Source organism: Mandrillus leucophaeus, unplaced genomic scaffold (assembly GCF_000951045.1).
Source record: "Mandrillus leucophaeus isolate KB7577 unplaced genomic scaffold, Mleu.le_1.0 Scaffold15, whole genome shotgun sequence".
Lineage (NCBI taxonomy): Eukaryota > Metazoa > Chordata > Mammalia > Primates > Cercopithecidae > Mandrillus > Mandrillus leucophaeus.
This window is the reverse complement of record NW_012101476.1, coordinates 3378240-3395036: the sequence shown is the minus strand read 5'-3', so window position 1 is coordinate 3395036 and position 16797 is coordinate 3378240. Positions and strand designations below refer to the sequence as shown.

The 16797-nt window shown below is 43.8% G+C and overlaps 1 protein-coding gene across 2 annotated transcripts in view; it reads right to left on the bottom strand.

The window, feature by feature from the left end:
- Positions 1 to 1752: 1752 nt before the first annotated feature.
- Positions 1753 to 16797, bottom strand: part of UPF2 (UPF2 regulator of nonsense transcripts homolog (yeast)) — a 140571-nt gene continuing 125526 nt past the window's right edge. For both annotated transcript variants that reach the window (XM_011974897.1, XM_011974896.1), the window contains exons 20-22: positions 12031 to 12172; positions 9973 to 10093; positions 1753 to 3036 (exon numbers count right to left, since the gene is read on the bottom strand). In XM_011974897.1, the coding sequence (XP_011830287.1) occupies positions 3027 to 3036; positions 9973 to 10093; positions 12031 to 12172 (273 nt within the window). In that variant the 3' untranslated portion in view covers positions 1753 to 3026. The remainder of the gene's footprint in view (positions 3037 to 9972; positions 10094 to 12030; positions 12173 to 16797) is intronic.

Genomic DNA, 16797 nt, shown 5'->3' with positions numbered 1-16797 from the left:
AGGTCAGGAGTTTGAGACCAGCCTGGCCAACATGGTGAAACCCCATCTCTACTAAAAATACAAAAATTAGCTGGGCGAGGTGGCAGGCACTGTTATCCCAGCTATTTGGGAGGCTGAGGCTGGAGAATTGCTTGAACCCGGGAGGCAGAAGTTGCAGTGAGCCGAGATTGCACCACTGCACTCCAGCCTGGGCAACAAAGTGAGACTCCATCTCAAAAAAGCTCTTCGTGAATTTTTGACTGCATGGGGGGTCAGCACACCTGACCACCACAATGTTCAACGGTCAACTGTATTTCCTTCCTATAATGAAGTTATTAATATTTCTGCTCATTATAAAAACCCTGAAACCATCCATGACTGATTCTACTGTACTGAATGGCACTACCACACCTCTCAGCATGATTCCTTGACTATGAGGGCCTCTTCCAATCCAAATCTTCTGTGTGCTCTAGCGTTAAGATTGGACTGAGCTTCTCGGGTTTTTGCTCTTTTGTGTTTTTCTGCCTGGCTTCTGTTTGGGTTTAAGTTTTCTCATCATGATCCTTGCTTGGCTCTCCTAGCCACTGTGCACTTTCTGCACCCTCCGTCGGGCTGCTTCGTTTTGCACAGCTCAGGTCTGCAGTAGCTGTATGTAAATGCAGAGTGTCTAACGGCCTGTGAGGCTCCCACAGGGAAGTAAGGGGACTGACCTTGAGACAGATCCTGAGGCTGCCAGGATGCCTTTCCAGCTTATCAGTCCCCCCAAAAGAATCAAAGGCTCAAAGGAAGAAGTCTGACAGTCAGATGTGTTAACACCTGCTTACCTCTGAAGATCACAAGGGGGAAAAAGGAGGGACAAAAGACTGACAGTTATGAGAAACATAAAATTTGCAAAATTAAGGGGGCTTGTCCTTTTGAACTGAAGACGCAATGTTGTGAAGAATCTAATTTGGCCCACTTTCTGGTTCCCAAACATATTACACCTGCTAGCGACTATATTCTTTCTAGATGAAAGGTGAATAAAGGTAAATCATCACCACACACCTGATTTTCATATTGTCTGCCTTGTGTATGATATGAAGTTTAAAGGGTGAATTTAGAATTATCCTGGCTCCCTGTAATAAATAATCTAACACCTAGAAATAACATAAAAATGATAAACTTGTAAACCCAACAAAAGGACAGTGAGTAACAGTACACAGGTCAGTGATGAAGATGGTGGTAAGGGTTGGATGATAAGCTTCCTGTAAGTGAAATTTGGAAAGTTTTTTCTTTAATAAATCCTTGTTTTTTTCCAAATGATAATAACTCTCAGCTCAATTTTTGAAATTTTAGCAATGGTGATTACAGTAACTCCATTTGGAGTGTGTAAATCAGTCTTAAAATTAATACCTGGCAAGAGATGACCAAGAGTGTTTCTTGCTGTTCCTTTGTGAGTTACCTGCTTTGCAGAGGCTCTGCCCACACAAATCACAAACGCTGCCCCAGGCTCAACCAAGCTGTACCACTTCCCATCTCCACCAGTATTCGGCCTATTCTAAAAATGTGCATTCATTGGTCTGCGTAGGCTACTTTATTTTTCATTGGCCCCAAAGGTACATTAACTCTGGCACCTAAGAAAAGTCATGCACAGATGGAATCCTTAAGGTGAACACAACACTAATCGTCTGAGAATGTATTTTTAAAGCACAAAGATGACGCTGGGAGATACCAATTTACCCGTTCAATAGGTTTCCAAAACCCAAACCAAATAAAACACCACCACACCAAATCTAAATTACAACACTTTATTGCAGCATCGGCAAAGGTCAGATTTCTGAAGCTGGTGAAGATTGGGCAGCATTTCCGTGTGAAATGTTACAACTTTACAAGTTTTGTTTCTTATTTAAATCTACATGCAGAAACTGAAACATGGTAAAAGAAAAAATGCAAAATAGCTAGAAAAAAAGATGTAATCAAGTTGTAGCATACAGATGTGCTCTTCAACTAAATGTACTATGCCTACTGGAAAGCAAACGAAAGACAACTATCCTAAGAAATTAACAGATTGTCAGAAACAGACTAAGAACCCTCATTTCTATTGAGTGGGGGAGAACAAAACGAAACAGAACAAAAACAAAAGCAAAATAAAAGCTCTACTTGTTTCCATACTTTGTTTAGAGACAGAGGCTGTAAACCCATGAAGGTCAACAAAATATTCTCATCCACTTCTTGTTGTCCTTCGTTCGTTTTCTGTGACATGCTGACTGGCATGTTTTGTTTTCAATGATACTTACAATGGGCTCAACTAGATCCCTGTTCTTGGGCTGGTATCACTTTTCTAAGCCATCTGAATTAATGCTCTCTGTATACTAAAATAGTCTTCACATTTTTCTTTTACCCTAATAGGCAATTTTATATCACTGACTCTGATGAATAAAACGGATTTTTCTCCCTCATCCCTTGTTCCTCTTGAAACAAATCCCTAAACACAAGCCTTCCTGGTGGATTATCTGGTATTTGGATATCTTTCATCATTTTGTTGTCCTGCATGTAAGTTTTACTAGAAGATTTTCCTGCTTGCTCTATACTTTTCTACTGTAGTCCTGGAGCCCCCAAATGTATCTTCTTCCAACATGGGATGTTCAATTCAGAGACACTGAAACCCAAATCAAGTTTAAAGCTCAAGTTCATTTCCCCCACACCATTACCATCACAACCCGTTTCTTCTCTGGCTCAATCATCTCCTTCACGCTCTCCCTGGTGTAACTGCTCAGTAGTCAAGTGAACCATCTCATTTCTTGACTGCCATTCTCAAGAGAAGATTAACCCTCGCGAGATTTCCATTACAAAAGGCCTTTTCCGCCTTGTCTGGAAGCGTCGGCTTGTTCCGGTGTTGGCAGAGGCTGGTGTTTCTGCCTCCTGGCCCCAGCCTGTCCCAGGTTTAGATTCGCAACTCTCTAGACCGACCTGCTGAGATGTGTCCACTGCTCTCATTCAATTGCTGGAGGACTCCACTATCCACAACATCAGATACAGGACCTAATGAAATGACATGTGCTGCTGGATCAACGTCTCCTAAAGGAACAAACAGGGTCACATCAGAGAGCTTACTGCCGCAGGGCAAACTCCAGCAAGACTGTGTCTGCAACACTACCCACCACCACCAAGTAACTTCCCCAAGTTACAGCCGGCCCTGGCATCTGCGAGTTCCACATCCATGGATCAAAAATATAGGGGGAAAAACCCCCCAAACAATAAAAAATAACAGTACAACAACAAAAAAACATAAATATTAAAAACAATAAAGTATATCAACTATCTCCATAGCATCTACACTTTATTAGGTATTACAAGTAATCTAGAGATGATTTAAAGTACACGGGAGGATGTGCATACCTTACACATAAATGCTACATCATTTTTTACCAGGGACTTGAGTGTCTGTGCATTTTGGTGTCTGAGGGAGTCCAAGAAGAAACTCCCTGTGGATACCGAGGACAACTGTAGTGCTTTTTTAAGAGCATTCATGCTCTCTACTGAACTACAACTTAACCAGAGCCATTGGAGCAATGACTGGAGGGGTGGCTCCTGTTCTCTTCTACAACTAATTCCTAAGATGCTAAGAATTCACGGTTTGTGTTATGGTTCAGTTGTGCATCCCCAAAATTCACATGTTGACACTGAACTGCAGGACCTCAGAATGTGACCATATCCGGAAACAAAGTTGCTGTAGATGTAATTACTTAAGATAAAGCCATACTGGAACGGGGTGGAGCCCTAATCCCCTATGACTGCATCTCTATAAAAAGGGGAAATTTGCACACAGACACACACACGGGGAAAAGGCCACGTGAAGACGAAGGCGGAGACCAGGGTGCCGTATGACAAGGTATGGAAGCCAAAGACTGCCGGCACCCCCAGCAGCCAGAAGGCAGGCCTGGAGCAGCCTTCCTCCAGGTCTCAGAAGGAACCAGCCCGCTGACTCCCTGACCTCAGGTTTCCTGCTGGCAGCCTCCAGAGCTATGAGACAACAGACTTCTGTCGTTTAAGCCACTAGGGCTGTAATACTTTGTTACGGCAGCCCAAGCAGATGAACAGTATGTTTTTCACAGAGCAAGCTATCTTAGCAAGAAACTTTCAAAGCGTTAAGAGGCAAATGTGGAAAAGTATATCCTCAGCTGGATAAGATCCGTAACTTTTCCAGAAATGAACTGATGGAAAAAACACAAGTATTCCCTGAGAGAATGAAAGAGAAGATTCAAGCATCTCTCCTGAAGTCAAGAAAAGGCAGCTATCTAACCTAGAATACTTTAAATAAATGCAGTAAATGACAGGAAAAAAATGTGCAAAATCCTTGCTAAGTAAGGTATAGTTATAGCATAAGGTGTCATTCGACTGGTTTACAGGCAAACAATCATCTGAGTGACTCAAAAATCTATCGGCTCAAAAAGTGTTTATTAATACAATATACACTTTGGATTAAATGCAATTCTACAAGGGACTCTATTTTATAACAAAACTATCACTAATTTAACCTTACATAAAGATATAAAAAGAAATTCTGATGAAAAAATGCAGACTCTACTTAAGATAGGTTTACAAGAGTTTAAGACCAGCCTGGGCAACATAGTGAGACCTCGACTCCACTAAAAATAAAAAAAAAATTAGTCATTTGTGGTGGTGTGTGCCTGTAGTCCCAGATACTGAGAGGCTGAGGCAGCACTGCTTGAGCCCAGGAGGTCAAGGCTACAGTGAGCTGTGATCACGCCACTGTACTCCAGCCTGGGTGACAGGGCAAGAAGACCCTGTCTCAAAAACCAAATAAAACAGACAAAAAAATTATTTTGAAAAAAATGGGTTTAAAAGTCAGATAGCATACTACCATGCCACTAAGTGTAGGCCACACATCAGCAGCTTTGACATCATTGGAGAGCTTGTTTAAAAGTAACCAGAACTTGTGCTCACTTCAGCAGCACATATGTTAAAAATTGTAGCACTACAGAGAAGACCATCCTGGCTAACATGGTGAAACCCTGTCTCTACTGAAAATACAAAAAATTAGCCGTAGCCGGGCGCGGTGGCTCAAGCCTGTAATCCCAGCACTTTGGGAGGCCGAGACGGGCGGATCACGAGGTCAGGAGTTCGAGACCATCCTGGCTAACACGGTGAAACCCCATCTCTACTAAAAAATACAAAAAACTAGCCGGGCGCGGTGGCGGGCGCCTGTAGTCCCAGCTACTCGGGAGGCTGAGGCAGGAGAATGGCGTAAAAACCCGGGAGGCGGAGCTTGCAGTGAGCTGAGATCCGGCCACTGCACTCCAGCCTGGGCGACAGAGCGAGACCCCGTCTCAAAGAAAAAAAAAAAAAAAAAAAAAATATTAGCCGGGCGTGGCAGCAGGCGCCTGTGGTCCCAGTTACTCGGGAGGCTGAGGCAGGAGAATGGCGTGAACTCGGGAGGCGGAGCTTGCAGTGAGCTCAGATCGCGCCACTGCACTCCAGCCTGGGTGACAGAGCGAGACTCCGTCTCAAAACAAACAAACAAACAAACAAACAAAAAGGCAAATTTTAAAAACAGCAAAGGACATTTGGTCCTCTAAAGGGTAAAATCTCATGTTTCCATGTTTGCCTGTTCATCTACCGTGTTTACTGCCCCTGTACTTTAGGAGCACTGACTATAAAAATTCCATTCATCATACTTCACAGAGTGCCATTCTTAAGAGGGATGGACGAGTTTTCTTTCTTAAGGTGCTATCTGAAGAAGAGATTTTAAAACAGTTGAATGGCTAGCTCAAGAGCTGGGACTCTTAAAAAAAGAAAAACAGTGGGAAGAGCTAGGGAGTAGAACTGGAGTGAGAATGTTTATTAAATGACTAAACACAGACTGCGAAAAGTTCCTTTGTCCATTCACCAAATATTTATTGAGCATCTACTAGGTGCCAGGCACCAAGAGCTACAAAGGAGACAGAATGGAAACAACATGAGACTTACTCCCTGCCCTCATGGCCTGTAATCTCATGGGGAATACAGACAAGCTAAGTGGCACTTAAGGAGGACGAGGTCTGCAGAAATACCATAAGTCGTGGCAGCAGATCCACAGTGACCTATGTCAGACTTGAGAACACCAAGGCAGGACCTGAAGAAACAGAAGTTCTCCAGGGGAACAGCTGGAGGCTGTTCCACACAGAGGAGGCAGAAAGAACACAGAACTAAAGGTCGGCAAGGCTGGAGCAGGGGAAAGAACAGCAGGAGATGAAGCCAGTAATGTACGTTCACCTGCATCATGGGGCCTTGGGGACCAAGTTGAGGAGTTTAGACTTTTATCCTACAAGCCACAAGGAGCCATTGGAGGATTTTAAGCAGAAGGGCACACACAGATACCAAATTTGTATTTTAGAAAGAACACTGGGTCTGTAGGGAGAGAATGAGTAGGAAAAGGTTGAAGGGTTGAGAAGAGACGGAGAGGCTGATAAGGAGGCTGAGGCAGCAACAGCAACCCAGGCAAGAGGCGATGGTGGCTTGACCCAGGGTCTTGGCTACGGGCAGAGAATAGAACAGGTAAGAGTGAGGGCAGAATTTGGGAGCAGAATGCAGATGATTTGCTAATGAACTAGATCTGGGGATTGAGGGAGGAGGAGCTGTCAATAACACGACTTCCTCTTCTTTTGTGGACAAGGGGGCAGACGACACCTCCTCTCCCTGCACTGGAGACCCTGGGGGAGAGGGGCCTGGGGCAGGGGCATGGAGTCTTCCATCTCTGAGTCATAGGCGGGTGGAAAGTCAGAAATGAAAACGTGAGATCTGGGCTGGAGACCTGGACAGCAGCCAGGCCACTGGGAGGGATGACACCTCCTTAGAGAGTGCAGAAGAAGAGGGTCCAGGCCCAGCCCAAGGAATACAGACATCTCTGGGCAGGGCAAGCACAGAAAGGAGGCGGCGTCAGACGCAGGAGCCGCAGTCGTCAGGGGAAGGGAAAACTCAGAAGCCAGCAGATTCACAGACGCCAAGGAAGGGTCTGTTGGGAGAACAAGGAGGGCCCACAACGCAAAGTGCTGCTGAGATGAGGCCAAGAGATGGCAGGTGGGGATGCCAGTGAAGGCAGAAGCTGCCTAGACCTAGGGACTGGAAGGTGACAGGAGTCAATAACGAACCTTTCTTTTCTAGCATGGCCACTGGGGTGGGCAGTTCCTCCCACTGCCAGCTGTGAACTGGCAGCGGTAAGCCACCCAAGTGGGAGCAAGGAAGAAGGGGCAAGTGTAGCCAATTCTTTCAAGAGGAACTGGAGGGAGGAAGGGAAAATAGAAAGTGAAGGAACTCTGCAAAGTGACTAACACTGGTAGCCAGGTAATAAAGGCTTACCTCTGTTCACAAGCATGTCGATGACAGCACACATATGCTTACGTATCTCCTGCCTGGTCCTTAACACACTCTCACCCAAAGTTTTTGAAACAGACAAATGAAGAGGGTGGAATTATCTTTCAAGTACTTGTACTTGGCTTCCCTACTAGACCATAACCTTGCAGGTAAAGACCCTGTCTTGTACTCCATCTACCACAGTGCAGTCCTGGATGAGTGTACACTGAGGGAGGGAGGCAAATCCTACTGGATGCCCTTCATGTCATCCAACTCCATAGTGAGTCTACACAAATTACTAAGACACTACACTTGCAATACATGAATTGTGCTATTCAGAGATGTTAGGTTGCAATATGAACAGGTAAAAGATGATGGAAAACATCAAGATATTATGTTGGTGCAAAAATAATGGCAGTGTTTGCCATTACTTTTATCGGCAAAAACCGCATTACTTTTTACCAACCGAAATACAAATATTCTAATAGTTTTGGTCTCTGATGATGAGACAGGAGGGAATTTATGTTATCAAGAACACTGTGGCATATATTTAAAGCTACTCTAAGAAAATGCAAAAGCAGGAAATGAACATTTTTCATTGCCTGTTAACCTAGCTAATTTCTACATTTTAGCAGTAATAAAACAGGCTTAATTAAAGGACTTTAATAAAATTTGGATAATTAAAAATAACCTAATATCTTATTATGCCTAGTTAGACGGGTTTACACGTCATTTCCAACTTGGATTTAAAAAAAAAAAAAGTATACTTAACACATGCTAAAGAACAGATCTCCCAACTGTCTTGACAAGCCAATTTTCTACATTACAATTTGATTAGAGTTAGTTATCTGAGCAAATAGTTCAAAGAAAAATGCCACCAGAACACACGAATATGTTCAGTGATGTTCAGTGAGTAACAGACACAGGCTTTGATGACTACATTTTCCCCCATGCTACCCTCCTGAATCATGATCTAATTCTGCCATCCCCAGCACACTCTCCGTCTACACCTGCTCCCCTGCTCCCAACAACAAAGTGCCATCTTGGGCTGTTGTAGAGCCTCGGTGTTTACACTAATCCCCTAAGTGAGATCAGTAAGGGCAGCAGAAGCCACTGTCACTTTAACTTAACCACAAGACAATATTAACTGAGGTGGGTGGAGCACCTCAGGTCAGGAGTTCGAGACCAGCCTGGCCAACATGGTGAAACCTCATCCCTACTAAAAATTCAAAAATTATCTGGGCGTGGTGGCAGGCGCCTGTAATCCTAACTACTTGGTAGGCTGAGGCAGGAATCCCAAACTACTTGGTAGGCTGAGGCAGGAGAATCACTTGAACCTGGGAGGTGGAGGTTGCAGTGAGCCAGGATCTCACCACTGCACTCCAGCCTCAATGACAGAGTGAGACTCGGTCTCAAAAAAAAAAACCAAAAAAACAAAAACAAACAAACAAAAAAAAAAACAAAGAAAGAAAAGAACAAAGTTAGTTGACGATGTGGGTCTTTAGATCATGTCCCATAGAAGCTTTAAATTACTCTTAAAAAACATAAAAGAGGTCTTATTAGGGAACGTCTTCACTTTCAAATTCTTTATAGAGTTTTAAATTATCTCACATTAAACAATTTAAGTGGAACTGGTAAGAATTCCATCAGGAAATTTTATCATTTAAAAAAACAGGCTGGGCGTGGTGGCTGACGCCTATAACTCCAGCACTTTGGGAGGCCGAGACAGGCGATCACCTGAGGTCAGGAGTTCGAGACTAGCCTGGCCAACATGGTGAAACCCTGTCTCTACTAAAAATACAAAAATTAGCCAGACGCAGTGGCGTGCCCTGTTGTCCCAGCTACTCAGGAGGTTGAGGCTGGAGAATCGCTTGAACCCAGGAGGCGGAGGTTGCAGTGAGCCCAGATCACACCACTGCACTCCAGCCTGGGCGACAGAGCAAGACTCTGTCTCAATAAATAAATAAATAAGAGCTTAGGAACAAACTACCTGCATGGTTAAAAGTCCAGAAAATAGATTTTTAGTTTTTGGAAACATCGATATTAATTAACCCTGGCCTGAGAAATTCTAACGCAAAGCCTATGATGTCTCTCTCTTGCTCATCTATAACAACTCCTTCCTATTAAAGCAAAAGAAGAAAAAAGAAGTCCACTCAGACAGGGCAAAAGCCAAGATCCAGCTGAAACCACTGTCTTTGTAAGAACAGCCACATGGGCAGATGGCTCGAGCTTAGGAGGTCAAGACCAGCCTGCACAACATGGCGAGAATCTGTCTGCACGAAAGATATAAAAATTAGCCAGTTGTGGTGGTGCATGCCTATAGTCCCAGCTACTTGGGAGGCTGAGGTGGGAGGATCACTTGAGCCCAGGAGGGTGAGGCTGTAGTGAGTTGAAATTGTGTCACTGTACTTCAGCCTGGGCAACAGAGCAAGACCTTGTCTCAAAAAATAATTAAAAACAACAAAACAAAACAAAACAGAAAAACAGAACAGCCATAACTATAGTATAGATCAGGTTTTTCCCTCAAATATCTACACTTCAAAGACTTTTCTCTTTTGCTAATAATCAGGCCTTAGCCAAAACATAATCCAGAATTCTCTAATTTATTCTTAGGGACATCATGAAAAACAAACAGCTAAGGAAGAGTAATGACTGCTTTACCTCCCACCAGTCTTAAAGATTAGATCTGCATTAGGTGCTCCCTTTGGATGTTGGTAGCGAGGCCGCCTCTCACGATTGGTGTTTGCTGGAGCTGGGCGTTGTGCAAGAGACTGCAACATTTCTGGAATTAGGAGCAAAAAAGAAAATGCTGTTAACTCTTAGAAATGTACTCCTCCTCGGCCGGGCGTGGTGGCTCACGCCTGTAATCCCAGCACTTTGGGAGGCCGAGGCGGGCGGATCACGAGGTCAGGAGATTGAGACCATCCTGGCTAACACGGTGAAACCCCGTCTCTACTAAAAATACAAAAAATTAGCCGGGTGTGGTGGCGGCGCCTGTGGTCCCAGCTACTCGGAGGCTGAGGCAGGAGAATGGCATGAACCCGGGAGGCGGAGCTTGCAGTGAGCCGAGATCGCGCCCCTGCACTCCAGCCTGGGCGAGACTCCGTCTCAAAAACAAAAGGAAATGTACTCCTCCTACAGAGTGAATGAAATGTTGGGGAGATTAAGTTTATTAGTCCTGTCAGGGAGCTGACTAAAGAAAAACAGCCATTATACAGACTAAAATGATTAAGAAGTTTTGAAAGAGCATTATCAAGAGATGAGACTTTTAATACCCAATGTTCCCTTTACTGGGAATTTGGCCACCACACAGCTATCTTATGAAGCAGTAAAAAAGCCTAAGAGGCAGTGCATTGCAATAGCTAAGAGCATCGTGTGTAGAGCGAGACTACTGGTTAATATCCCAGCTCTGTCACTTTCTAGCTGTGGGACTTTAGGTTCAATTTCCCTCAATGTAAAATGAAGATAACAACAACACTTATCTCAAAGAATTGTTATGAGGATTATACACTTTGAAAAAGTACATAAAACGGTGTCTGGCCAAAGAGTAAGCACTCAGTGTTAGCTATTATCATTAAGAATGTTGGAGCCGGGTGTGGTGGCTCACGTCTGTAACCCTACCACTTTGGGATGCAGAGGCGCGAGGACTGCTCGAGCCCAGGAGTTCAAAATGAGCTTGGGCAACATAGCGAGATCCCCTCTCTACAAAAAGTTAAAAATTAGCCAGGTATGGTGGCACATGTCTGTAATCTTAGCTACGTGGGGGCCTGAGGCAGAGGCAGGAGGATCACTCGAGCCCAGGAGTTTGAGGCTGCAGTGATTGCGCCACTGCACTCCATCCAGCCTGGGTGACAAAGGAAGGCTCTTAAAACAAACAAAAGCACTGTTGGGTATCAACTGGGAGAGAACATTCTACAAGTGAGATTAAAAGATTAGAAACCACAAATACTGATTTACACACACTCTCCTGCACAAACAGCGGTTTGTTCAGCACAGTGCTGTATAAACAACTGTTACGGCTGTAAAATCTGCATACCACAGGAACACCAAAATGCTATCTTATGAAGTCTCCATGGACTCGATATGTAAGGTTCCAATTAACCAAAAATTGTTGGGTGTGTATGCATAAAACGAGAATCCTAATTTGAGTATTTCCTCAAATCTGAAGGAATACAGGTTCCTCAAGACCAGGACGCCCAATAGACAAAAGGAGATAAATACAGTCGTGTGCTGTGTGACCATGTTCCAGTCAATGACAGACACCTATACAATGGTGGTCCCAACAGTTCATAATGGCTACACCATACAGCCTCGGTGTGTAGTAGGCTACACCATCTAGGTTTGTCAAGTACACTCTATGATGTTAGCACAATGATGAAATTGCCTAATGCCACATTTTTTAGCATGTATCCCTGTCATTAAGCAACACATACTATTTGTTAAATGAATCTGCACACAACTGGCTGGCAATGTGAAGCAATTAAAAATTGATTATCATCTTGCTTGCAAACATAGCTAGCAGTTTATAATCTAATTTAATTAGAGCAAAATATGGTAAAAATTACACTATTGTTATTTTACAAATAAGTGAAAAAAATTAACACAGTGGGATACAAAATGAATTTCTCAGCATAAATATGGACAAAAATGACACGAAAAGGTGAGACAAAATAACAATTTTGATATTCAAAAGGCAACAAGAATTTTTATATTTTATACCTTGATAATCCTCTTGTTCTTGCCGTTCATTGATATCTAGTGTGAGCTTTTTCATTCTCATCCTCTCTTCTTGTTCTGCCTGTTGCTGGTTCCAATGATTTGCAGCAAGTTGAGAGGACATGGGTACATTAAGGATCTTAAACTGGGAGAAAATAACAAAGGAGTCACAAATAGTTTGAGAACACTGAGAAAAAGAAAAAACAGACTTCAAATAAAATGGCAAGTAGAGGCTGGGTGTGGGGGCTCACGCCTGTAATCCCACCACATTGGGAGGCCTGGGCGGGTGGATCATGAGGTCAAGAGAATGAGACCATCCTGGCCAACATGGTGAAACCCTGTCTCTAACAAAAATACAAAAATTAGCCTGGCATGGTGGCACGTGCTTACAGTCCCAGTTACCCGGGAGGTTGAGGCGGGAGAATTGCTTGAAGCCGGGAGGCGGAGGTGAGCTACCACTGCACTCCAGCCTAGTGACAGAGTGAGACTCTGTCTCAAAAAAAAAAAAAAAAAGAAAAAACAGATACCAGTATTACTCTAATACAGTCAAAACCTATTAGGGCTGGATAAGAGAAAAGCCAAGTCCGACCTCCATAAAACAACAGATGTTCTGCTTTCTGCATCCTATGGAGAAGCACGCATCTAGCAACCGGGGACAACCTTTCAACCATTAACCTCGGAGTGTCTGGGTCACTGTCGGAAAGGTGTTTACACAGAACAGATCTAGTCCATCTTCAGCAATACTCGCCGTTCACACGTCTGAAGACACCTGTGATGAGGGGAGAGTGAAGCCACTAACCTAGTGAGATGAGTTCTCTGTTATGGAGGAAAGTGAGTCCTTATCTAGAAATGTGTTTATTTTCAGCAGGATGTTCCTGGTTTAAGATTGCTCTTATTAAACAAACCAAGACAGGATCTATCAACTTATGGGCCATGGCTCCCCGGAAAATGTTAAGTAAGCTATGTCAGCATCTAAGCATAAGATGGAGATGTTTCATAACCTAAATTCCCCCTCTCCTGTCTGATTACCTGCATACCTCACTTAAGAGACCTCATCAGTGACTCCAAACCAAAGGCACATAAGATGTGGAATGGAAGGATTTGGGAAGCTGTGCCCATGTCCCAGGCTTCTCTCAGCTTAACCTGTGTCTTCAGAATACTGGCATCCTTGAAATTATCATTAAAGCTGAACACTGCACAAGAGCTCTGATTCACTGGAGTCTGATTTGACAGTCTGATTCTATTATCTCCAACGTCTTCTCTTGGTATTCTCTCTTAGGATGCACTCTAGTCAGTCAATGTTTTTCTTAAAATGTAACACCTAGAGACAAGCCTGGCCAGCATGGCAAAACCCCGTCTCTATTAAAAATACAAAAATTAGCCGGGCATGGTGGCAAGCGCTTATAATCCCAGCTACTCAGGAGGCTGAGGCAGGAGAATCGCTTGAACCCAGGAGGCGGAGGTTGCAGTGAGCCAGGATTGCGCCACTGCAATGCAGCCTGGGAGATAGAGCGAAAACTCCGACTCAAAAAAAAAAAAAAGGAACACCCAGAATGCCAAACACACTAGGACAGATACACTAAGGTGCAACTAAGTGCAGGTGACAGACTATCTACAAGCCCAACTACACTTCACATTTAAGACAGCAGATAAATATCTCACATATAAAAATGAAAAAAATATTAAGGTAGTCCACTTAACTACCAGCCCGGTAAACCCTACCCATGCCCCCAGTGACCTCAGCTTGAGAATCTGCTCTTAGTGATCTAATATTGACTCCTTACAATTATCACCTCCTTTTTAAAAAGCTCAAAACATTTTTTATTTTTTTGAGACAGGGTCTTGCTTTGTCATCTGGGCTGGAGTGCAGTGGTGCAATCATGGCTCACTGCAGCCACCACCTCCTGTGCTCAAGCAATCCTCCACCTTGGCCTCTCGAGTAGCTGGGACTACAGGTGTGCACCACCATGCCTAGCTAATTTTCATTTTTTGGAGGACCTGGGTCTCACTATGTTGCCCTGGCTTCAAAACTTTTTTTTTTTTTTAAAGCAACTTTATTGGGGTATACCTGACATACAATCAGTTGCACATATTTAAAACGTAATTTGATGAGTTCTGCTGTATGTGCTCACTTCAGAAAACCTCCCCACAATCAAGACAATGAGCACATCTGTCACCTTCAAACTTCGTAAGCAAGGAAACCATCCCCAGGCAACCACCAATGTGCTCTCTGTCACTACTGATTAGTCTGCATTTTATTTTAAGAAATGAGGTCTTGCAGACTAGAGTGCAGTGGTATGACCATAGCTCATTGCAGCATCAGAACTCCTGGGCTCAAGTGATCCTCCCACCTCAGCCTCCCAAGTAGCTATGATTACAGGCACACACCACCATGCCTGGCTAACTTTTTTTTTTTTTTTTTTTGAGACAAGACTCTTGCTGTGTTGCCCAGGCTGGAGTGCAGTGGCACAATTTCGGCTCATTGCAACCTCTGCCTCCCAGGCTCAAGTGATTCTCCTGCCTTAGCCTCCCGAGTAGCTGGGATTACAGGTGCCCACCACCTGTTTTGTAGGCAGGCACAAAAGTTTTGTATTTTTAGTAGAGACAGGGTTTCACTACGTTGGTTAGGCTGGTCTGGAACTCCTGACCTCGTGATCCACGCGCCTCGGCCTCCCAAAGTGCTGGGATTACAGACACCAGCCACCGTGCCCGGCATGCCTGGCTAATTCATTTTTAAAAATTTTTAGTAGAGGCAGAGTGGGAGGCTGGGGGGTGGGGAGAGTGGGTCTCGTTTTGTTGCCCAGGCTGGTTTCAATCCTCCCGCCTCGGCCTTCCAAAGTGTTGGGATTATAGGTGTGAGCCACCGTGCCTGGCCTGCATTTTCTTTTTCTTTTCATTTTAAGGAGACATATCTCGCTATGTTGTCTAGGCTGGCCTCGAAGTTCTAGTCTCAAGTGATCCTCCTGCCTTAGCCTCTTGAGTAGCTGGGACTATAGGTGAGTGCCACCATGCCTGGCTAGTCTGTATTTTCTAAATGTTTATATCTATCAGATTATACAACATGCAGTCTTTTTTTTTTTTTTTTTTCCGAGACGGAGTTTCACTCTTGTTGCCCAGGTTGGAGTGTAATGGCGCAATCTCGGCCTACTGCAACCTCTGCCTCCCAGGATCAAGCGATTCTCCTGCCTCGGTCTCTTGAGTAGCTGGGATTACAGGCATGTACCACCACCACACCTGGCTAATTTTGTGTTTTTAGTAGAGATGGGGTTTCTCCATGTTGGTCAGGCTGGTCTCGAACTCCCGACCTCAGGTGATCTGGCTGCCTTGGCCTCCCAAAATGTTGGGATTACTGGCGTGAGCCACCGTGCCCAGCCACAACATGCACTCTTTTATTGTACAGCTTATTTTGCTTGCCATAAAGATTTCGAGAGACATACATGTTGTATGCATCAATACGTTGCTCCTTTTTATTGCAGAATTGTATTTCCTTGTATGAATATGCCACATATTCATTCACCTGTTAGGAACATTTTGGCTGTTTCTACTTTTGGGTTATTACACATGCAATTCTGCATTCATGTACACATCTCTGGGTGGATGTTTGTCTTCATCTCTTAACTGAAAAATGCTAGGAATGAAATAGCTAGAAATATCTGGTGTGTTTTACTTTTTAAGAAACTGCCAAAGTGGTTATACGTTATACTCTTTTTTTTTAAGACGGAGTTTTTTTTCATTCTTGTTGCTCAGGCTGGAGTGCAACGTGGCACGATCTTGGCTCAATGCAACCTCTGCCTCCTGGATTCAAGCGATTCTCCTGCCTCAGCCTCCCAAGTAGCCGGGATTACAGGCGCGTGCCACCAGGCCCAGCTAATTTTTGTATTTTTAGTAGAGATGGGGTTTCACCATGTTGGCCCGTTAGTCTTGAACTCCTGACCTCAGGTGATCCACCTGCCTCAGCCTCCCAGAGTGTTGGGATTACGGGCGTGAGCCACCGCGCTCAGCCCCATTTCATATTATGATAGAAGTGTATGAGAGTTCCAGTTCTTTCATATCCCAGGCAAAAAATTGATATGGTCAGTTTTTAATTTTAGCCATTCTAATGAGCATATACTGCTATTTTGTTTGGTTTTAATTTTCATTTTCCTAACAACTAAAACCATCTGTTTTAAAACTCAATCTAGAATTATACTAAAAGTTGACATCAAGCTTATCAGACTATCTAGTTTTCCGCATGTATATTTTGCTTGCTTTTGAAAAAGGAAATATTGGCCCACTGTGAATCTTTCATTCCATTCGGTAAGATTTTTCTAAGTTAATGACAACTGCTTTATAATTATGTGTGATTTCAGTCCTAAAGGATACAATTTGTTTATGCCTAACTGGGACTCACTTAAAGTAGATAATCTCTCTTTTATTTATTACAACTTTTTTCTTTTTTGGGGGGAGGGGGAGGGGCAGAGTCTCGCTGTGTTACCCAGGCTGGAGTGCAGTGGTGCCATCTGGGCTCACTGCAGCCTCGACCTCCTGGGTTCAAGCAATCCTCCTGAATAGTTGGGATTACAGGTGCACGCCACCACACCCAACTAATTTTTGTATTTTTAGTAGAGACTGGGTTTCACCATGTTGCCCAGGCTGATCTCAAACTCCTGAGCTCAAATGATCCAGCTGCCTTGGCTTCCCAAAGTGTTTTATAGGCACAAGTCAACTGTGCCTGGTCAGACAATCTTTTTTTTTTTTTTTTTTTGGTGGGTTTGTGGGGTGTACATATTT